This window comes from Quercus suber, unplaced genomic scaffold (genome assembly GCF_002906115.3).
Source record: "Quercus suber isolate HL8 unplaced genomic scaffold, Cork oak 2.0 scaffold_148, whole genome shotgun sequence".
NCBI classification, from domain to species: Eukaryota; Viridiplantae; Streptophyta; class Magnoliopsida; order Fagales; family Fagaceae; genus Quercus; species Quercus suber.
Window position 1 is genome coordinate 187,876 of NW_027069609.1, and position 14,272 is coordinate 202,147.

General features: G+C 33.6%; 1 protein-coding gene across 2 annotated transcripts; it reads right to left on the minus strand.

Moving 5' to 3' along the window:
- Positions 1–2,744: 2,744 nt before the first annotated feature.
- Positions 2,745–9,204, minus strand: LOC112005673 (probable protein disulfide-isomerase A6). 2 transcript variants are annotated; one of them, XM_065777106.1, is made up of 12 exons: positions 8,977–9,204; positions 7,325–7,409; positions 6,963–7,060; positions 6,561–6,616; positions 5,542–5,659; positions 5,355–5,382; positions 5,185–5,276; positions 4,823–4,979; positions 4,612–4,736; positions 4,289–4,388; positions 2,999–3,113; positions 2,745–2,803 (listed from the first exon to the last, which is right to left on the minus strand). In XM_065777106.1, the coding sequence occupies exons 1-11, from the start codon at positions 9,135–9,137 to the stop codon at positions 3,048–3,050; spliced, it is 1,086 nt and encodes a 361-aa protein (XP_065633178.1). In that variant the 5' UTR covers positions 9,138–9,204; the 3' UTR covers positions 2,745–2,803; positions 2,999–3,047. The 2 variants fall into 2 exon arrangements, with proteins under 2 accessions (XP_065633178.1, XP_023893737.2); XM_024037969.2 differs by having other exon boundaries at positions 2,745–3,113.
- Positions 9,205–14,272: the final 5,068 nt, after the last annotated feature.

The window sequence follows — 14,272 nt, forward strand, 5'->3', positions numbered from 1 at the left end:
TTATTGTGCTAATAATTAGAGGCTTTTTTTTTTATGTTTTTGAGTATAGTTATTACCCAATTTGCATCATTGTGATAGAGAAAACCTTATCAGATTATTGATCCAATAACGTGATCCACATGGTGGACATGGCCAGACCTGTTAGGTAGTAAAAGGACCCATGCTAACCCACAATTGTATGCCCATAGTACCATACCAACCCACAAGCACAAAAGGGTGTTCAAGATTTTTGGTTGTTTCTTCATGGATCAAGCTCTTGATGCATTTGCGCAGATTTACATGGCATAGTAGTTGGGATATTTTTTGGAATAGATGCAATGAGAGCCAATTTGCTTTTGTTATACATATTTTGGGCCACAAAAAAAAAAAAAAAAAAAAAAAAAAAAAAAAAAAAAAAAAAAAATTCTTGTTTATGTAATGATATTGCCTCGATTACATTCAAGCCAATCAATTTGGTAAGATCCAAATGGGAAGTGATAAGGGCGGATCATAATCCAAACTTAAATGGGGCAATGTTGTCTCCTAGACATTGACATAAAAGAGTGTGAGATTGTGAAACATTGACTTGTTTTTCTTGAGTTTGTTGTCAATCGAATCCGAAACTACGGAAACATCTCTTTTTGGCTTCTTCTCTCTGGGGTCTTTCTTTTCTTTTCTTTTTTTTCCATGAGAACATCACACTGCACTATCTAAATAAAAAAACGGTAAAAGAGAAAAGCGCACTAAAAACTTCTTAAGCATCATCACTAAACAAAAATGGTTAAAACAATTGTTTTGTTGCTTCCCTTTTCACCTTTAAAAGTGAAAGTGTATGGACTTTTGGTCGCATTTGTTAATAAATTGAGCAGAGCCATTAATTATCAGATACAGCTAAGAAGCCTCAACTTCATTTATGGTTGGGAGACACTAAAATTTTAAACCCCAGTAGAAAGTGATGCCCAAAATCAAATCATGGTCCCCAGAGCTATTATTGCTCTTTGGTTTATATCCCCAGAATCAATAATAATGATAACATCTAGTTAGGTAGTACTAGAAAGATACGTGTGAAAATTCCACTGTTCAATCACACTCTATCTGGACTCGAAAGTGTTTGGTTGATATAGGACCGGGCATCTCTATAGCAGTTCACTCACCACTCACTTCTTGAAAACAATACACAAACTACTGCCTTGAATTTCACCAAAATAGTTCCAAGATGAGGGCCAAATTTGATAAAATTGCACAATTTTAGCAAAATTTTAAGAGAAATGCATTCTTAAAAAGTTATGTAGCACATTTTTTAATCTCGAGTTTCAACTCAAACTTGAGTTCCAAGTAGCTCACCACGCTAATCACCTGAGCACATACTGCTTAGAACTTGAGTTTGAGTTAGAATTTAAATTTTTGCTTAAATTGTGCTGGCAAATTTGGCCCAAGGTTAGCACTTCTTAATTACCACTAGTAATTCCAATATTAACTTGAACTCATTATGGGCAAAGATTTGTAAAAATGAACTCTCCTACTGACCGAAAAGGCAAAAAAAGGAGAAGTGTTGCAGTGCGAGTTTACCAAGGTTTAGTTAAAAAAAAAAAAAAAAAATTTCTTAGGAATCCTACAACCACATACACAACACAACAATCATGACAATATGGCAGGGTTCCAGTATTTTCTACTGTAAAGAGAATCCAATCCAAAACGAAGGAAAGAAAAAAAAATTATCCAGCCAGGAAAACAGCCCCCAAGGGAAGTCTAATGTTGCAATCACCATCCCAATCCCCCATAAACATGAGAAGCTCTGGATGTGATGGTGTGAGAGAAATAAACCTTTTGTCTGTTTGCTCATCTGATTAAAGGCTCACATGAATCACGAAAGAGTTTTTTACAGTCCGCACTGCACCGTGGGCCTAAAGCTCGCACTACGTTTCTGATGGTATTGCTTTAGGTACTACAAGATCCATGTGAACTTTTCAGAGTCCTATACTACTAAGTACTAGCCTTTTAGAGAGGCAATGCAAAATTTTTTACGTCCCAATTTCATCCAATTTTATGGTCAAAGTCGTTACCATATCTGCACTATTTTTCTTTTTGATGAGATGAGTTTGCAATTTCAGAACTTCATGTACCTTAATTTCTTTTGGATTTTTGGCCAATTGGCACTTTTACCAGAGACTCTTATGTAATCTATACTAGAAACCTGGGATATGTATTGGCATCACAAAATCTAATATAGTACTAAGATGACAATCTGCCAAAACTGAGCACGAATAAATTTTGGGCAGTGAATTTTTAAAAGAATATCGCGAATCTAACCTCATATTTTTACCGTCAGTCCTAGCACAAATATACACATCCGATTGTCGGTTTTTAAGCTAGTACTTTTTCTATAGCATCTCTCTCATCGCCAGTAATATCACATCAACCTGTCCTACATAAACTACGTGCACAGGCATCTACATAGTATTATTGATAAATTACACACACACCCAATTGGTGACTCAAACGCACAACTTTACCCTTATCTCACTCGTTTTACAAGGCAAGAAAGTGCCGTTGGAGTTGGAACTCATTGGCTACAATTAACTCCATCCAATAAAAAAAGGGAATCATTAAGGACAGGTTATAGTAATTGGACCTTAATCCTCTAGGAGAATTAGTGTAAGTAACGAAGACATGTATCTAATGGTCCCAACCTGATTGTACAATACACCCTTACAGAGCTGCCTACCTTCTGGACCATAGAAAATGCAAGCTCAAAAAAGTAAACATTGTACAACAGTCAATATATGCCTCGTTATATGCCAAAGGGGCTTATGATAATCCGATTCTGAATACAAAAACAAAAACTACATATTAGTGTGAATCATATGCTAGCTAACCTTTCCTTCTCTTCTTCCATGATAACTTCAAAAAGTGCAAAATTTGAAGATAAGGATATGCGTTTAGAGTACACTTAAAAAAAGTAAATTTCCCAAGCTCAAAAATTTTGAAAATAGAAACCCAGGAACTGGGTTGCTGATACCTCCAAGCAAAACTGAAAGATGTGACTCCTCTCTTGGGACTCCTGAGGATCAAGCAAAGGTGGACAGGATATTCTTCTTGAGTGTGAACTCATCTGCCTTTGCTGGGCTGACAGACTGCACCAACAATACACAAAATATGAGCCAACGAGAGAGCATGTTGAGATTATATGCAGCTTGAGTGGGTGCCAAGAATAAGCAGCTTCCATAATAGTCCTCATGAGAACTAATAACAGCCCAATAACATTTCACATTTGTCTATCCACGTATTAATATCTTTTCAACATTGTAATAGTAATTGCCTCAACTGGCGACGACCAGATTTTTCAGACTCAGGTTCTAAAAAGCAGTTAATTTACATACATGCAAGGATAATTTTATTGTCCCCCAAGAAGTTGAATTTAAAGTATTTTAGAATTGTTGTGTTGAGATTAGTTTGTTACATCTTGTGTCCTATATGGAAGGTAGACAGCAGCTTAGCATGGATGTGATGACCGTTATTTTTCAGCATCTTTAGGTACTAAAAATCCTTTTTATTTTGTAAGTTTTACAAGGTCCAAAAAGACCTTACTAAGGCTGTCCAGAGGAATGCTCTACAATTAGGTATTGTCAGTCCAGCCCCAGTAGGATGGCAATGTTCTTCATTACAGGAATAAAGTACTGCATGATTGAGGAAAGAAGAAAAGAATAGATATGCCAATGAGGTAAGATAGGGAGGGGTTGTGGATTAGACCCATGAGGTGCAAGTGTAACTTACCAATCAAAAAATAAAGAAATGAAGATGTGAAAATGTGATATCTAAAGACAATGACAACACAAAAAAAAAAAAAAAAAGTGCATCATGGAATTGTTAAAAGGTATTTGTTGGTTTGCGCAAAGCAACCAGACAATCAAGGGACAGATTACAGGTAGGAATGAGCTAAGGTCTCCATCTCCCATCATCTTCTCTTCTTGTTCTGAAATGCCAAGGGTTATTGAGAAGCACAATTTTTTTCCTGAGCTAATTTGTATATAGTCTCCAAAAAGATCTGTCTTAAAACTTGTGATATGTGGCAGCTAATAGAACCTGGTCTCATATGGACATAAACCCAGTTAATTTGGCCCTCAAAGAGGCAGTGAAGCAAAGAACAAGTCTTGCAATAACAGTCAAGGTCAATATTCACAATGTCAATATTTCTATAACTCTCAAAGAAATGAAATAATTTTCAAGTGACAAAACAACTTTAAAGTGTCTTTTGTCAAGATGGATTCATACTCGAAGTGATGTGAAAAAAAGGTCATATATATAGTACCTTCTCAAGTATGCGCTCAAGTCGCTGAATTTCATTCTTGGCATAATCTGCTCCTTTCTCCATAAAGTTCTTAGAAGTTTTCAAATAGATCTTGCCATATCTTTGGAGAGAGAAAGGGGGGAAAAAGTAAGTAATCGTGAGAAACAAATAGTCAACTTTAAAAACTCGGGTCTCACAAACTTCAGTTTTTACTAAAAAAATTCGGTGGTTCCATTAAGAAAGTGGTGAATGGTGACTGCCACCAATCATTCACATTATAACAGAGGGTTTAACTAAATTTGATGAACAAATATTTCAGAAATATGAAGTCACCGTTACACAACCTGGCAGTTGAACCCTCGAGCTTCTCAACCTCTTCTTCTATGCGGGCAAATACTGCCTTCTTCTCTTCATTTCCAGCACTCACAAATTCCTTCACCAGTTCATCCAAACTTGCAACTATACCAGCCTACATCAAGGGAAGAAAAGATTTATAAAGAAAAAAAAAATGAAAACATGTCATGTTATGGTCCATTATGAATATACAAATCTCACTTTGGATGTATATTGTCCTTTCCCATCACGACTAGTGCCACATTTCTCGTTGATAAAATTTACAAAGTCATCTAAATCTCGGCCACCATCATAATCTTCACCAGCTTTGTTGCTCTTGGGGAAAAACTTCAATGTGGGATATCCACTCACACCATACCTGCAAAAGCAGCATCCGTGCATCAGGCATATTCACTTTCATAATAGAATTCTTTTATTCATTTTTAATGAATATTAACCGAGTAATTATCCAAAAAGAAATTAACAAGTACATTTAAGTCCGCAATTATTAACCATGGAAATCTGAGAGTTGATAGCACCCTACAGATAACAATAAAAAATTCATATTGTACTACTGAACTCACTTTCCACCCAAATCCTTGTAGTTATCAGCATCAAGATTAGCAATCACTACATCTTCCTCCAATTTAAATGCTGTTGCAACCTTTTCATAAATCTACAAGACAGACAGCAGAAATAGATCAGTATCAACCATCTTTTAGGCACAAGATAAAGAAGCAAAGGATATGCTTACCGGAGCAAGGGCTTTGCAATGGCCACACCTGCCACACACCCAGAAAAGAAAAGCATAATTAGAAATGCAAAACTTCAACTAAAAAAGGCTTTTCAGCTATATTCAGGCAGACATAGCTTCAAAGATATCATAACATTAATATAGCAGCACAATGAAGTGGACAGAAAAATTGAACACCTAAACTTACCAGGGTGCATAGAACTCAACCAGAACATCTTTAGTTTCATCTAGGACAACCTTGTCAAAATTGTCTGCTGTTAGTACCACTACATTGGATGGGATTGCGGCTATCTTCACATTGGTCCCTGGACACAGGCAACACTTCAATGTCAAACTATAAGTTGACTAGTGATATGAGTTGTTTATTAAAGCAACTAAAGTTAACAAGAATGCAGCATGATAGACCATGTATAAATATTTAATATATATATATATAATAATAATAATAATAATAATAATAAATAATAAATAAAAATACTAGAGAGAGCCATTAGCTGGAGTCCATAGCTGGGCATCAACAAAAAAAGTAGGCAAGAATCAATGGAATAACTCGAGGCATAATATCTTACAATTAAAGAACAGAATCTAAATTTATTGACTAGAGTTGCCAGAAGTATTTGAGAACAAAGTCCAATTATCAATTTTCAATCTAATGAAAAGTATCGTGATAAGTATTAGAAAACAAGCGTCCAATTATCAGTCAATCAGCTTTGAAGTTGTGACGTACTTTAATCAAGTTGTCTCAATTACTAAAGATAACATGTATGCCATTAAATACTTCACATAAACTCAAGCTTTTTTATTATAATTAATCATCTCGAAGGGATTGATCTTCAAATCTAACAAGAACCATCAATCCCATGTCTACTCAGCAATTAAAGGAGAGAAATTGGATTCTGAACTTCAAGAAGTTGGCTAAAGACAAAGTCATTGCACAAGAAATATTATGGCCAATCCACTCAAGCAAATATAAGATGAACAATATATATTCAATTGAACATTATAAGATAATATGTCTTCATGGTCCACTGAAAGTATTAGATTATGCACTTATACAAAAGCTAGAAAAATAAATGTAATAACAAAAACATGATGGGGCAACTTAGGGGGAAAAGAACAGATGGAGCAACAAAAACATCATGCAAGAAATAACAACCTCCTGCTTTGGTGCACACAATTCAACCAAAATTAAAAACATATTATTACCTCTTTCCTTATTCAGAAACTCAGCTAGGGCTTCTGCAGTACGAGCACCTTCATACCTAAAACATAGAGAATGTGATCAAAAGGTGTCTAGTTAAACATTTGATGCAGATTTGTTAAGGGAGAAGAAAATATTTTAATATTTTATGTTGTTTTCTCTTTCCTAGTGGTATTAGGATTTATTTGTTTTTTCAACTTCAACTAAAATCCTTTTCCTAGTTGAATAAGGATTTTAGTTGTATATTTTAATATTTTCTTCTCCCTTAACCAATTAGCATCAACATTCCTAAACTAAAAGAAGGTGAAAATGTTCTGCAATATTTAGAATTTAGGGGTTCACATGGATTTGGGAAATGTTTTTGAGAGGAAAAGAATAGAGGACAAGTTGGGGATGGGTGCACTCACTTCTTTGGCTCTAGAGATCCTTTTGGAAACCATTGAATTGTGGGATATCCAGAAACCCCATATTTAGAGCATACGCTCTTGTGTGAATCACAGTCAACCTACACTAGAAACCATCAATGAAGTGAAATAACATATCAATCAATCACCATTGGCGATAACAGTTGCAACCTACTGGAAAAAGCTCATTATTTGATTTAAGATGGGAAAATATTGTTTTTGAGATCAATTATGAGGCCCAAAAGAGCAACAATTTGTAATAAAAACAGACCCATAAATTTGGCAACAAGAATAATGAATCCAGAATCGTACATCCAGGAATAAAGCAATAATACAAAATAATAACAAGGATTCAAGGAGCTGACCTTTCCAATCAGTACATTCTTTGCTTTCTTGAAACTTGAACCAAGTTTCTCATACTCTGGAGCAAGCTTTTTACAATGCCCACACCTGCCAAGGGAAACAAAACCATTATTCCAGCTCCCAAAGCAGTACAAATATGAGAATAACAGAAGGAAATCATAAAAAACTAATATGTATCTTCTTCTTCTAACTCAATTCATTTCATTATCTCCAAAAATGGTTCTTAAATCTTAATTTTTTACAACTAATAAAAAATATATATATTTTACAACTGACATCCCTGAAATTTTTCAAGAATTTTTTTTAAAATTTCTTTTGATTGGCAAGTTACACACTGTCACACGCATCCAATGGGTCTTGAACCCACAAATTTTAAGAAAACCATATTAATATGATAGAGTCTAGTCAGGCTTTCTGAATGGAGTGGAGCTCTTAGATCACAACTAATTAAATCTAGAAAACCAGAAACAAAGTGGGTAGAGCTTCTAAGTGCATTACTGAATTGCAGGAAACGACCTTGCCAATATTCCAAACAGTCTATTTGATTTGGGATCACCCACTTTAGATCTAAATAGACCAAAAGCAATTCAAACAAAGCAATATCAAGCTCAAAACCCACAGATCATCAATAACACATTCAATATCATCATTTTTCCCACAAATCAATGGTACCCATAACAAGCTCTTCAAATGCTTGCGTCTTGCACTGATCCACAACACACCAATTACTCTATACATATATAAGTATTTCTCAATTGTGTATTTTCTTGCTCGAATGAAATTCATTTGAGTTTCAAATCTTGATTACATTTTCCTTTCCTACAGTTCCTCATATCTAAGTAGACCAGTAGCAATTCAGATTACAGCAAATGTCAAAGCTCAAACTCGCAGATGCCCAATCAAATTCACTCTCAATATCATTATTTTTCCAACAAATCAACTGTCACCACAACGAACTCATCAAACACTTGGGCTAATCAATAAAACAAACACGTATCTAGTACAAACCTAATAACACAAACTATATATAACAAAAGCGTATCTAATATGTGTTTCGTTTACGAGAAAAACTGATAATGCTAGATTTTCTTAGCAGCCAAACACAGAATCACACAGAGATAGACTCATATATAGCAATATCGAGCTGCAAAACCACATATCTCCAATCACACACCGTCAATATCCACGAGATAATCCGATCGCACGCTTTATGATCTCATCACTAAACGAACCTAAAAATCTCAATAACACAGAACTATATAGAACTAAAACCAACATATATTTTCCGTTTGGTTCCTGAGGAAACTAATTTTTCTAGCAACAAAACAGAGAATTAAAGAGAGAGAGAGAGAGAGAGAGAGTTTGATTCAAATATAGCATTATCAAGCTCAAAATCCACAGATCTCCCATCGCACACAGTCAATCTCATCATTTCTCCAACAAATCAAAGACAAGCTCATCAATAACACATATTACTAAAACGATCATTAAAAAAAAAAAAAAAAATCAACAACACAATGAAGAGCTCATCAAACACTATACAGCTAACGCTAATCGAGTTTTCTATCTGGTTCTCGAGAAAACAGAATTTTCTATGCTTTTTTTTTCTCGGCAACCAAACAGAGAATTGAGAGAAAGAGAGAGTTTTTGGTACCATGGAGCGTAGAACTCGACGAGAGCGTCGCGATCTTGGCCGACCTCCTTGTCGAAGTTGTCCTCGGTGAGCACAACGACGTCGTCTGCGATCACCGACGAGGCAAAGAGGAATATTAAGGACAACGCGATCAAAACAGAGCAAGTCCTTGCGTTCTTCATTTCTGTGGTTCTGTTCAATAACTTTGAAATTTTCTTGCCTGGTTTTTTTGAAAATTATCAGAGGTAAAAAAACATATGAGATACGAATATATACTAGTTTTTTTTTTTTTTTTTTTTTTTTTATGAGCTTTTATTTTATTTTATTTTTTTGTAGTTCACAATTTAGTCCATATTATTTTTAACTTTTAGTTAATTTTTGTTAGTGAATTGATAATAACATTGACTAAATTTACTAAATTACTAAGTTGAAAATAATTTAGACCAAATCAACTCTACTAGAATATATAGATCAAATTGATAGCAACACCAAAATGTGTGGACAAAAATTATATTTTTCCATATATTTTATTTATTTATTTAGAAACCATTTTATAACTTCATTTTGTAATTACCTAGATTCATTCACGGCGTATACAAGGAGAGATAACTCCTGATAAGAGACTTCTTCTTTCTAGTACGTGGAACTCACATTCACATATGCAAAATTCGCACATATTATAAGAGAGATATCTCATAAGATAATTTTTTGATGATAGCAATGACAATTGGGCAAGATAGGCTCATGGGTTCCACATCCCCTTTTGTGATGAAAAGAATTCATGAGAAATAGGACAACAAGACATGTTGATTTTGTGGTAAGTTGATTATCTTTTGCTAATCCTTATAAGATAACTTCGATATCGATAAGAGATAAAAATAAATCATAAAAATAAATAAATAAAAAGACATGTTGAGTTTGGGATAAGTTGATTGTCTTTTACTAGGGTCCGTTTGGATTGAACTTATTGTTGCTGAAACTGAAAACTGAAAACACTGTAGCAAAATAATTTTTAAATGTGTAAATAGTACCGTGGGACCCATTTTTAATATTTTTTAGTGATGTGAACAGTGCTAAACAGTGCATAAACAGTATTTTTTGTCTCCGTACGGTAAAATCATGTGATTTTACTGTTCACTGGCAGAAAAAAAAAAAAAAAAAAAAAAAAAAAAAAAAAAAAAAAAAGGAAAAACTCAAACGTAGACGCACACTGAAAACGCAGAGGCCAAACACCCTCTAATTCTAAGAAGATAACTTTGATATTGATAAGAGATAAAAGTAAAACATAAAGAAAAATAGTGAAATTGAGGGTAAAAGGAAAGAGTGATAAATAAAATATTTTTGAAGATAATAATAATATAACATGTATTATAAAAAACAAATTATAATTATATTTTGAGAAGAAAAAAATTATAATTAAGCTATGCATAAAAAATATTTTTATTTTTACGTACAAAAAAGATTAAATTATACGAATAACTAATTTTAATATATATCATATAAATTATGTATATATCGGGGTAGGGTGGGTGCAAGCAAAAATTGTCTTCACCCTAACACCTCTTTATGGTGGGAAGAATTTGAGTGTGGTGGAGCAAGGTCGGGGAGGGCATTTTCGCCATCCAATGCATTTTGCAACACTGTGTAATAAATTATAATACTTACTATGTGTTATAATATATAGGAATCAACTTATTATATGTTAATGTTATATACTTGCCTTTAGAAAGAGACAATGATTAAAAAAAAAAAGAGCAAAATGTTAGAGTGAATTGAAAAGTATTTAATTATTTTCACTCATATAAGTGTATAATTATTTTTCACATTATTGATTGCGTGTGTTAATAACTGGAAAATAATATTTTTTAAAGTTTCTCAATTTATCAGAAAACATAGTAGACAAAGAAAATAAAAGTTTTTGCTATTTATCCAAAATAAAAGAAAAAAGTACATAAAGTAAGAAAATAGCAACCCAAAATACTATTAGTCAAATATATAAAACAGAAGGGGTGTTGTAAGAATTGAACTCACAACCTCACACATCCGAAGCTAGAATCACATAGTTTTAAAAATAGAATTGATCACTGAATAAAAAAAGAAAATGATTCTTGATTGTTTGATTTGATTAAAATTAGACTGATAGTGGAACTGGTGATATCATAATTAATTAATTAATAATTTTAAAATTATAAAATATATAATAAGTTTATAAACAATTAATAATATTTTAAAATATAAAAGTAAGTTTTCACGTCTTATATTTAAAAACAAAGGGATAATTACAAATTACCCACTTATGGTTTAGCCCGAATTTAACTTACCCACCCATGGTTTTATTTTTGACACTTTACTCACCTGAACTTATCTTCGTTACTGCTTTGTAACCCACCTTCCTTTCAAATGTTACTCTAACACATTTTTTCTCAAAAACAAAACCTAAAATAGATCAAACATTTCTCTGTCTCCCAAAACACACTCCCATTCACGTGTACAATTTTTTAGCATTCTAAGCTTGTTACAAATTACTATGCTTACTCCCAATCACGATTTATTATAGATATTATTGTGTTTGACAAATTATTGTGGTTAGATACTTTAAAGTTTCAGTAAAAAAATGAAAAACAAAGGGATAATTACAGATAATTCAAAGAAAGGGTCTATTATAGTCAAAAGGGTCATCCCAAAAGTTCAAATCAGACTTGGGATTGGAGAGATGAACGGAGTTGGGAGATAAGGGCAGAGATCTGGTGCGGTAGAGGGTACACCATCAGCATCAGTACTCAGATAACTTTCTCACCGCTCTCTCTGTTTCACAAAACTCCCTCTCTCTATTTCACTGCTCTCTCTGTTTCTCATTTACCAAGGAGAATGCATCGTCGTTTGATCTGACCTTCATCCCCTTCGAATCCAAGCCATCGTTGGCTATGGTGGCCAAATTAAAGATTCCATTATTGCCGAGGGCACCTCCTTCAAATTCTCACAAAAGGAAGCTCAACTTTGAAGGTCATGGGCTCGATGTAGGAAATCGTTGACCAATCTGGTGGTGGATCTGGTGTTTCCGTGGGTTCTGGGTTGTTGTTTAGTTTTGAAAATTTTCACTTTACTTCTATTATACCCAACAAATCAAGTAATTTTTATTCTACTGTTCACGATGTTTTGATTTTTTCTAGTGGGTTTGTTGTTTGGCTTTGAAACCTTCCTCTCTCATATCTCTATTCCCTTGGTCAAGTTTTGCCGATCCTCCCCTTGGGTTTTGCCAATGTATGTACAATGGCTTTGTGTGAGTGAGATCTTGGATGTTAAAAATAAAAACTTTAGAAATTAAGTGCTGAAAATTGTTGATCCTCCCTATTGTCATGTTCTAAATTGTGTTATGCTTTGATTTTAATAAATTTCTTAGTTCAGGCACAAAAAATAAGTATAAGGAAGAAGACGAAGAACTCTCTCTCTCTCTCTCTCTCTCATGGTTTTGCTTCATTTGATTTGTATTAGTTTTCTGGGTGTATGTTCTTCATGTTTGTGAATGTTTTTCATGTTTGTGAATGATGAGAAACCAATACCATATTTTAATCTTGTTTTTCTTATTTTGGGAGGAGAGAGACATAAAATGGGTGTAAAAAAACTTATTTACCCCTCTTTTTTAACAAAGGTGGATAACAGAGACTAAACAGAAGTACCCTTAGGTGGGTAAAGTGTCAAAAATGAAACCACAGATGGGTAAATTAAATTTGAACTAAACCACAGGTAGGTTTTTTGTAATTATCCCAAAAACAAAAGATACAAAAATATAACTAAATATAGTAACATTACAATATCAACCTCAAAACAAAACAATTAGTAGCATGGCCTTCCTTTTTAAGTGCAATATATATGGCCATTACTGTAAAAAAGAAGTTGGACTCAACTAGCCATCTTGAAAGCTTGTTAAAATAAGTCTTTATTTTCTTTTATATGGCCATTACATTAACTATAATTGTTGATCCTAAAAAAAAAAAAATTATAATGCTTGGTCTCACAAATATATTATTATGAAATTATTAATATAAGTAGATAGTAGTTTCTTTTTTTATGTATTCATTTTAAAGAAAAATAAAGTAGATTTTAACTTCTTTTTTTATTATTTAATTAACTAAAAATAATCATCTTAGAAAAAAGAAAAGAAAAAAGAAAAAACAAGTACACCATCGTTTACTTAAAAAAACGATGTCAGCATTTCCGACTTTTAATTAGAACCGGACCGGATTGATGTACGGTTCCCGGTTGAACCGGACCAGAATTTTTATTTTTTATTTTTCTCGATCTTAAAACCCTTTTTTATTAACTAATTTTCAAATTCTTCGATCACAGCTTAAAGTGTCTTTTCCTTCAACTTTCTCAGACTCCAAACAGACTCAGAATTAGGGTTCTTTTTTTTAAAAAAAAAAAAAAATTATGCCAAATTCTTACCAAAACACACTCCCATTCACGTGTACAATTTTTTAGCATTCTAAGCTTGTTACAAATTACTATGCTTACTCCCAATCACGATTTATTATAGATATTATTGTGTTTGACAAATTATTGTGGTTAGATACTTTAAAGTTTCAGTAAAAAAATGAAAAACAAAGGGATAATTACAGATAATTCAAAGAAAGGGTCTATTATAGTCAAAAGGGTCATCCCAAAAGTTCAAATCAGACTTGGGATTGGAGAGATGAACGGAGTTGGGAGATAAGGGCAGAGATCTGGTGCGGTAGAGGGTACACCATCAGCATCAGTACTCAGATAACTTTCTCACCGCTCTCTCTGTTTCACAAAACTCCCTCTCTCTATTTCACTGCTCTCTCTGTTTCTCATTTACCAAGGAGAATGCATCGTCGTTTGATCTGACCTTCATCCCCTTCGAATCCAAGCCATCGTCGGCTATGGTGGCCAAATTAAAGATTCCATTATTGCCGAGGGCACCTCCTTCAAATTCTCACAAAAGGAAGCTCAACTTTGAAGGTCATGGGCTCGATGTAGGAAATCGTTGACCAATCTGGTGGTGGATCTGGTGTTTCCGTGGGTTCTGGGTTGTTGTTTAGTTTTGAAATTTTCACTTTACTTCTATTATACCCAACAAATCAAGTAATTTTTATTCTACTGTTCACGATGTTTTGATTTTTTCTAGTGGGTTTGTTGTTTGGCTTTGAAACCTTCCTCTCTCATATCTCTATTCCCTTGGTCAAGTTTTGCCGATCCTCCCCTTGGGTTCTGCCAATGTATGTACAATGGCTTTGTGTGAGTGAGATCTTGGATGTTAAAAATAAAAACTTTAGAAATTAAGTGCTGAAAATTG